At 47.3% G+C, this 9581-nt stretch overlaps 1 protein-coding gene across 1 annotated transcript in view; it reads left to right on the plus strand.

The window, feature by feature from the left end:
* Positions 1 to 9360, plus strand: part of LOC306819135 (vascular cell adhesion protein 1-like) — a 13498-nt gene extending 4138 nt beyond the window's left edge. Inside the window, exons 7-10 of the mRNA XM_079372898.1 lie at positions 3253 to 3555; positions 4273 to 4536; positions 8228 to 8488; positions 9005 to 9360. Of these exons, the coding sequence (XP_079229024.1) occupies positions 3253 to 3555; positions 4273 to 4536; positions 8228 to 8488; positions 9005 to 9165 (989 nt within the window). The 3' untranslated portion in view covers positions 9166 to 9360. The remainder of the gene's footprint in view (positions 1 to 3252; positions 3556 to 4272; positions 4537 to 8227; positions 8489 to 9004) is intronic.
* The last annotated feature ends 221 nt before the right edge of the window (positions 9361 to 9581 follow it).

The raw sequence follows: 9581 nt of genomic DNA on the forward strand, positions 1-9581 counted from the left end.
CCTCACACACCTGACACACCTGAAACACCTGTCACACCTCACACACCTGACACACCTGAAACACCTGTCACACCTCACACACCTGACACACCTGAAACACCTGTCACACCTCACACACCTGACACACCTGAAACACCTGAAACACCTGACACACCTGACACACCTGAAACACCTGAAACACCTGAAACACCTGACACACCTGAAACACCTGAAACACCTGACACACCTGAAACACCTGACACACCTGAAACACCTGTCACACCTCACACACCTGACACACCTGAAACACCTGTCACACCTCACACACCTGACACACCTGAAACACCTGTCACACCTCACACACCTGACACACCTGAAACACCTGAAACACCTGAAACACCTGACACACCTGACACACCTGACACACCTGAAACACCTGAAACACCTGAAACACCTGACACACCTGAAACACCTGACACACCTGACACACCTGACACACCTGAAACACCTGAAACACCTGAAACACCTGACACACCTCACACACCTGACACACCTGAAACACCTGACACACCTCACACACCTGACACACCTGAAACACCTGACACACCTCACACACCTGACACAACTGAAACACCTGACACACCTCACACACCTGACACACCTGAAACACCTGACACACCTCACACACCTGACACAACTGAAACACCTGTCACACCTCACACACCTGACACACCTGAAACACCTGACACACCTCACACACCTGACACACCTGACACACCTGTCACACCTCACACACCTGACACACCTGAAACACCTGAAACACCTGACACACCTGAAACACCTGACACACCTGAAACACCTGACACACCTCACACACCTCACACACCTGACACACCTGAAACACCTGTCACACCTCACACACCTGACACACCTGAAACACCTGTCACACCTCACACACCTGACACACCTGAAACACCTGTCACACCTCACACACCTGACACACCTGAAACACCTGAAACACCTGACACACCTGACACACCTGAAACACCTGAAACACCTGAAACACCTGACACACCTGACACACCTGACACACCTGAAACACCTGAAACACCTGAAACACCTGACACACCTGAAACACCTGACACACCTGACACACCTGACACACCTGAAACACCTGAAACACCTGACACACCTGAAACACCTGAAACACCTGACACACCTGACACACCTGACACACCTGACACACCTGAAACACCTGAAACACCTGAAACACCTGACACACCTGAAACACCTGACACACCTGACACACCTGAAACACCTGAAACACCTGAAACACCTGACACACCTGACACACCTGACACACCTGAAACACCTGAAACACCTGAAACACCTGACACACCTGAAACACCTGACACACCTGACACACCTGAAACACCTGACACACCTGTCACACCTCACACACCTGACACACTTGAAACACCTGACACACCTGAAACACCTGACACACCTCACACACCTGACACACCTGAAACACCTGACACACCTGAAACACCTGAAACACCTGACACACCTCACACACCTGACCTCACACACCTGACACACCTCACACACCTGACCTCACACACCTGACACACCTGACACACCTGTCACACCTCACACACCTGACACACCTCACACACCTCACACACCTGACACACCTCACACAACTGTCACACCTCACACACCTGACACACCTGAAACACCTGACACACCTGAAACACCTGACACACCTGACACACCTGACACACCTGACACACCTGAAACACCTGAAACACCTGACACACCTGACACACCTGAAACACCTGAAACACCTGACACACCTGACACACCTGTCACACCCCACACACCTGTCACACCTCACACACCTGACACACCTCACACACCTGTCACACCTGTCACACCTGACACACCTCACACACCTCACACACCTGACACACCTGACACACCTCACACACCTGACACACCTCACACACCTAACACACCTGACACACCTGACACACCTCACACACCTGACACACCTGTCACACCTGACACACCTCACACACCTCACACACCTCACACACCTAACACACCTGACACACCTCACACACCTCACACACCTGACCTCACACACCTCACACACCTGACCTCACACACCTGACACACCTCACACACCTGAAACACCTGACACACCTGAAACACCTGAAACACCTGACACACCTCACACACCTGACCTCACACACCTGACACACCTCACACACCTGACCTCACACACCTGACACACCTGACACACCTGTCACACCTCACACACCTGACACACCTCACACACCTGACACACCTCACACAACTGTCACACCTCACACACCTGACACACCTGAAACACCTGACACACCTGAAACACCTGACACACCTGACACACCTGACACACCTGACACACCTGAAACACCTGAAACACCTGACACACCTGACACACCTGAAACACCTGACACACCTGACACACCTGACACACCTGACACACCTGAAACACCTGAAACACCTGACACACCTGACACACCTGAAACACCTGACACACCTGTCACACCTCACACACCTGACACACCTCACACACCTGTCACACCTGTCACACCTGACACACCTGACACACCTCACACACCTGACACACCTGACACACCTCACACACCTGACACACCTCACACACCTAACACACCTGACACACCTCACACACCTCACACACCTGACACACCTCACACACCTAACACACCTGACACACCTGACACACCTCACACACCTGTCACACACCTGACACACCTGTCACACCTGACACACCTCACACACCTCACACACCTCACACACCTAACACACCTGACACACCTGACACACCTCACACACCTGACCTCACACACCTGACACACCTGTCACACCTGACACACCTCACACACCTAACACACCTGACACAACTGACACACCTGACATTGACACATTAGGCATTGCAATGCATTGTGGGATGAGTTCTTCCGTCCTATGAATGATACATCACTTTTTCTCTTGTCATAACAAACATAGACGGACATTCCTGCAGGACTGTGTGTCTGTGGGGGGGCTGCTGTGTTTGAACAGAGGGGTCAAAGGTCACAGAACCAAATACACACACACACACACACACACACACACACACACACACACACACACACACACACACACTCACACTCACACACACGCTCTTCTTCTACTGTTAAATATCTGACTTTTTTGCAGCTTTTCCCTCTGATCCGGTTCTTAAGGATCCTGGTCCTATTCTGCTGGGTCAGGAGGCAGTCCTTAGCTGTGATGTCATTGACGTCTTCTCAGCCAATCAGATGAGGATCCAGTGGCAGTTGGGGAACAGGACGCTGACGTCAGAGTCCTTTACATTCTCCAGTTCCTTACAGAACGTCTCGTCGGTTCTTCAGCAGAAGTTCATGGAGGAGCAACAACTTTTGACCTGCAGGGCGGGGCTTCTGACAGAGAACGGGGACGAGTGGAGGTCCAGGATCACCGGCATCCGCCTGCAGGTCCATTGTAAGTGTCTCGGTGGAGAGACTTTTATTGTGAAGGAGCTCCAGGAAGTGGACAGTGGGTTCTAGAACAATCACATCCAGTTTTTTTAGACCCACATCCAGGTTTCTTTAGACTCAGGTACATGTTTTTGTTTAAGTTCAGGTTTTGTTGAGGTTCAGGTTTTGTTTAAGTTCAGGTTTTGTTGAGGTTCAGGTTTTTTTAGGTTCAGGTTTTGTTGAAGTTCAGGTTTTGTTGAGGTTCAGGTTTTTTTAGGTTCAGGTTTTTTCTTTAAGTTCAGGTTTTGTTGAGGTTCAGGTTTTGTTGAGGTTCAGGTTTTGTTTAAGTTCAGGTTTTGTTGAGGTTCAGGTTTTTTTAGGTTCAGGTTTTGTTGAAGTTCAGGTTTTGTTGAGGTTCAGGTTTTGTTGAGGTTCAGGTTTTGTTGAGGTTCAGGTTTTGTTTAAGTTCAGGTTTTGTTGAGGTTCAGGTTTTGTTTAAGTTCAGGTTTTGTTGAGGTTCAGGTTTTTTTAGGTTCAGGTTTTGTTGAGGTTCAGGTTTTGTTGAGGTTCAGGTTTTGTTGAAGTTCATGTTTTGTTGAGGTTCAAGTTTTGTTGAAGTTCATGTTTTGTTGAGGTTCAGGTTTTTTCTTTAAGTTCAGGTTTTGTTGAGGTTCAGGTTTTTTTAGGTTCAGGTTTTGTTGAGGTTCAGGTTTTGTTAATCTCCGCCCTGGTTTGTTTTCAGATCCTCCGAGGAGAACTTCCTTCTCTGTGAGTCCAGGTGATGAGGTGGTAGAGGGTCAACAGTTGACGTTCACCTGTCACTCAGAGGGAGCTCCGCCCACCACGCTTGTACTGAGGAGAGAAGGGGTGGAGCTTCAGAGGAGAGACTCCTCCTCACTGTCCTTCAGCCTTTCCTCCGCTCAGCTGGAAGACTCCGCCCTCTACCATTGTGAATCCACCAATCAGTACGGATCTGAGCTGGTCAGCAGCTCACTCACAGTAAAAGGTAAGGCAGACTTTTATTTTGGTAACTTATCAATTTATATTGGAATTTTCAAAATAAAGGTAGCCTTAGCTGCAGAGCTCCGCCTGCCCTTCTGCACCGTGGTCTGGTCAGCTTTTTATCCAGATTTGAATATGATCTTGGAGGGCACAGAGAGTCACTCACAGCTTTGATCTCACCTGGACGTTTGTGTCTGCATAGAAAGATGAAGATCATTCCAAATATTCAAAACACTGAAGGAAAGAGGAGCGAGGACAGAGCTCTGTGCTACTGTTATGAACTCTGTCATGACGGTTTCCAGATTCTTTGAGCCGTCCAGTTCTTATCTTCTTGTGTTCTGACGGCTGTTATCAGAGGAGCGACCTCTCACTCCCTCTGCCTGATGCTGAGAGCTTCCGCTGACAGAAATAAACTGTGAGTAAGCGCTCAGACACTTCAGCTCTTAGCCTCCTGCAGACACTGACTCAGAGCTCACAGCCACGGCCGAGAAAATGATGAGGATGGACTCAAACAGCTGAAGGTGTGTTCACGACGTTCTCACCTGAGGACACCTGTCCCACCTGTCCCATCATTCATGTTTTAAATCGTGATGAGATGTTTCTGTAAATGTTGAGAGAAACTGAAACGATGAAACTTGTGGTCAGATGACGGAGACTTCCAGTATCAGGTGATGATGTGTGTGTTAAAGGGTTAATAACAGGTCAACAGGGTGGGCTCCGCAGCTCAAACACAGGTTTATTTATACAGGAGAAGTCTTCACAGTCTTCCTGAGGTTATCACTCTGTTATAGACTGGTTTAGTGATGACGTATTTTTGTAGGCCGACCCGAAAAAATGGCGCCGGTGGTTCCTTTGAAAATTCTCCTCTGGGATTTTTGCATTGGATTTTGGATCATTGCAGAAAATAATCTCAGTATCAAACACACGTTTCTGATGCTGTTTAGTTCAGCTGATAATCTTTACAGATGAACATCATTTATATGAAGTCTGAAGAGTTAATGCAGCCCAGAGAAGTAACAAGCTAACGTTATGCTACAAGCTAACTACACCGCGGTCGGTTTATAATGACGTCACGACCGTTATGCTTCATCGATCTGATCAGCTGTTTTGACAAGCTAGCTAAACGTTAGCTTAATAAGTTGTTTATTAACCTCTGAAAAACATGACTAGAGGCTGTAAGGAGGATTAGGGAGAGAGTTCCTGGCGTGATGACGTTGAACGTCTCCATGACAACCACTGTAGTTTCAGTTAGCTACTCGTTAGCAACCGCCGTTAAAAACTTTAAAAGTCACAAGTGTTGGTCTTAGCTAACGTAGTTTATCTCTTCTAACAAAACATCAACATCTCTTCAGCTTGTGTTAACCACAGACCTTATTTCAGTCTAAACACAAACACATTCAAAATCCACATTTAGACTTTTAGAGGTCAGAACCATGGCGCTAAAATGCTAACTCACTTCCTGGTTTTAGGACTCAAAACTACACCAGTCTATGAGGCTGGTTGCCTGAAAGTCAAACCACACGACTACGACTGTAAATATTCCTCCTTATTATATCCTCAAATTAGGCCATGCTGCTCCTCCCACAGCGTTTACTCCACACACACAAGAAAGGTATGAAAACGAGCGGCTCGGTCCTGAATAGTGTGTTCTTACTTTGTGGAAACTTCGGTCACATGGTTTGGACACAATTCGAGTTTAAACGACAAAAAATTGACCCATTGAAAATGAATGGCGAGTGTAAGGAACCACCCTCACACTTTCTGCAGGAATTGTCTCGTTCTTCTTATAATATCTTAAAACACGACATTCTGGATCACGACGTGTCTCATCTCCAGCTGCAGGCCGAGGCTGTAGTCCTCCAACTAAACCTTCCTTTTCATCAGACAGGCTCAGAGTCCAACTGTCTGAGTTTCGTAGGTTTTATCGGCCCACTCTCGAGTCATGAAGTGTTTTTGATCTTTGGAAAGTATGCACAACATTGTCTTTAACTTTTACCCATTGTTGAGAGTAACTGTTGTTACCAAGGCATCCAATAGGTATCGTATGAGTTTCACTATATTCCTGTTAAAACTGTGGAATCAAACGAGTGAGAGCTTTAGTCAGACAGCTGTTAAAAGGTTTCAAGAAGGAAAGACTGAAGAGAAAGAGGGTCGTTACATGACTTACTGAGAATGTCGTCTGTTTGCAGCATGCAGACATTTAGGACATGACGGCTCTGCTGTGCAAAGGATTGTGGGTGAAAATAGCCAAGAAGCGTGCTGGCATGCATACTAAACATGTGACCTGATGTATCCTGGTATTTTTGGCACACACATGTATTTGGACCTTTATTAGTATGGAAGCAGACAACATCTCAGTCTCTTTTATTTAAAGCAGCTCTTAAAGACTCTCCAACTGAAGAGTCAGGTTAAAGGTCATTATTGACCAGAGAAGGTAGGCGGGGCTTTGAAGGCCGTTTTGGACGCCCCTGGGTTTGCCAGATATGAGAGCAGTTATCAGGTGAACAGGTGTTGCAGCGATGGAAGCGGGCAGTGGAACTGCTTCAGATAGAAGTGATTGTACCCGAGCTAAAAAGCCTCTGCATGTTTCTAATAAGCTCCAGCAGCAGAAAGCTGCTCAAACTAGGATCAATGTTGGAGATGAAACATGGAGAGAGGTTAGAACGCAGAAAGCTTTACAGACCCATGCAGAGCTGGCTAAACACTGAAGCTACAGTGTCCACCACATGCAGAGCTGGCTAAACACTGAAGCTACAGTGTCCACCACATGCAGAGCTGGCTAAACACTGAAGCTACAGTGTCCACCACATGCAGAGCTGGCTAAACACTGAAGCTACAGTGTCCACCACATGCAGAGCTGGCTAAACACTGAAGCTACAGTGTCCACCACATGCAGAGCTGGCTAAACACTGAAGCTACAGTGTCTCTACATGCAGAGCTGGCTAAACACTGAAGCTACAGTGTCCACCACATGCAGAGCTGGCTAAACACTGAAGCTACATTGTCTCTACATGCAGAGCTGGCTAAACACTGAAGCTACAGTGTCCACCACATGCAGAGCTGGCTAAACACTGAAGCTACAGTGTCTCTACATGCAGAGCTGGCTAAACACTGAAGCTACAGTGTCCACCACATGCAGAGCTGGCTAAACACTGAAGCTACAGTGTCCACCACATGCAGAGCTGGCTAAACACTGAAGCTACATTGTCTCTACATGCAGAGCTGGCTAAACACTGAAGCTACAGTGTCCACCACATGCAGAGCTGGCTAAACACTGAAGCTACAGTGTCCACCACATGCAGAGCTGGCTAAACACTGAAGCTACAGTGTCCACCACATGCAGAGCTGGCTAAACACTGAAGCTACAGTGTCCACCACATGCAGAGCTGGCTAAACACTGAAGCTACAGTGTCCACCACATGCAGAGCTGGCTAAACACTGAAGCTACAGTGTCCACCACATGCAGAGCTGGCTAAACACTGAAGCTACAGTGTCCACCACATGCAGAGCTGGCTAAACACTGAAGCTACAGTGTCCACCACATGCTGACCTGTGTGAAAGGAGGGGGGACTCTCTGCTTCAGTTTGTGTTTGGGCTTCAGTACCTGGGGTCAAACGTGTCCAGCCCAAGTCTTGCTGAGTGCCATCAGAGTGTTGTCTGTGTGATTCTAAACCTGTCATCCTTCTTTCGTCCAGCTCCTCCCAGGAACACGACGGTCCTCATCCTGCCGTCTACGGTGGTCCAGGAGGGACAAAACATCACTGTTTGCTGTCAGACTGTCAGTTTTCCTCCTTCAGCCGTCATCCTGAAGAAGCTGACCAATGGGACGGAGCTATACTCCCAGAATGGCACCTTTCTATTGGTCAACGTCACAGCCAGAGATTCAGGGGTTTATCAAGTCAATGTGACCAACGACCTCGGCTACCAAGTCAAAGTGTTCAGCATCAGCGTCACAGGTCAGTCTTACCTGTCAGTCACACCTGTCCACTCAGCAGCTCCATGTTTGAATGTAATTCAGGATGGAGTTTAAGCTCTACGAACATTTCAGGTGTGTCAGCTGAAATCTTAAGCCCAACTCCTAGTAGGTGTGACGTCCCCTGTAGAGTCTGGTTGTCATGGTGATGGTGTGATAAATTGGAGGCAGAGGGTTTAAGGGGCTATTTGGTGTCAGCAAGAAGACTACTCACTCTGATTTCCATCCTTTTCACTGCAAAACTCCTGTTTTTAATTTATTTTACTTACTATTGTACTTTACTTTTTTTGTTTTTAACCTGCTTGTAAAGTGTCCTTGGTTTTTTGAAAGGTGCCCATAAATAAAATGTATTATAATAATAATTCTTATTATTATAGCAGGTTGTTCTTATAGATTACATCCCTCAGAAATGTTTATTTCCCAATCATGATGCTTTGTCATGTCGATTTGATCATCATGTCATTGAGGGTTTTTAATCCTGAATTCTTTGTTCTTACAGAGAGAAGAACAAACCTTCCTCCCAGACTCAGTGCCGTCATCGTCCCGGTCGTCTGCATAGCCGCTGGGCTAACAGTTTCCGTTTTGCTGCTGGACTACCTGAGGAGGTCTAGGAAGAAGGGCTTCTATCAGCTGCCCCAGTCTGCTCCCCCTTCAGCCTGAGCCTGACACTGAACCTCTACGACTGGACCCTGTAGCTACTGACTTCAACATGTGGCTACTGACTTCAACATGTGGCTACTGACTTCAACATGTGGCTACTGACTTCAACATGTGGCTACTGACTTCAACATGTGGCTACTCAACATGTGGCTACTCAACATGTGGCTACTCAACATGTGGCTACTGACTTCAACATGTGGCTACTGACTTCAACATGTGGCTACTGACTTCAACATGTGGCTACTGACTTCAACATGTGGCTACTGACTTCAACATGTGGCTACTGACTTCAACATGTGGCTACTGACTTCAACATGTGGCTACTGACTTCAACATATTCCATCTGTTCGACTATCGTTCTAACGCGCAGCTTTCACGTCTGATATGTGGCTCCAACATCACAACACCAGACCTTC

Source organism: Symphodus melops (assembly GCF_947650265.1).
Source record: "Symphodus melops genome assembly, contig: scaffold_392, whole genome shotgun sequence".
Taxonomy (NCBI): domain Eukaryota; kingdom Metazoa; phylum Chordata; class Actinopteri; order Labriformes; family Labridae; genus Symphodus; species Symphodus melops.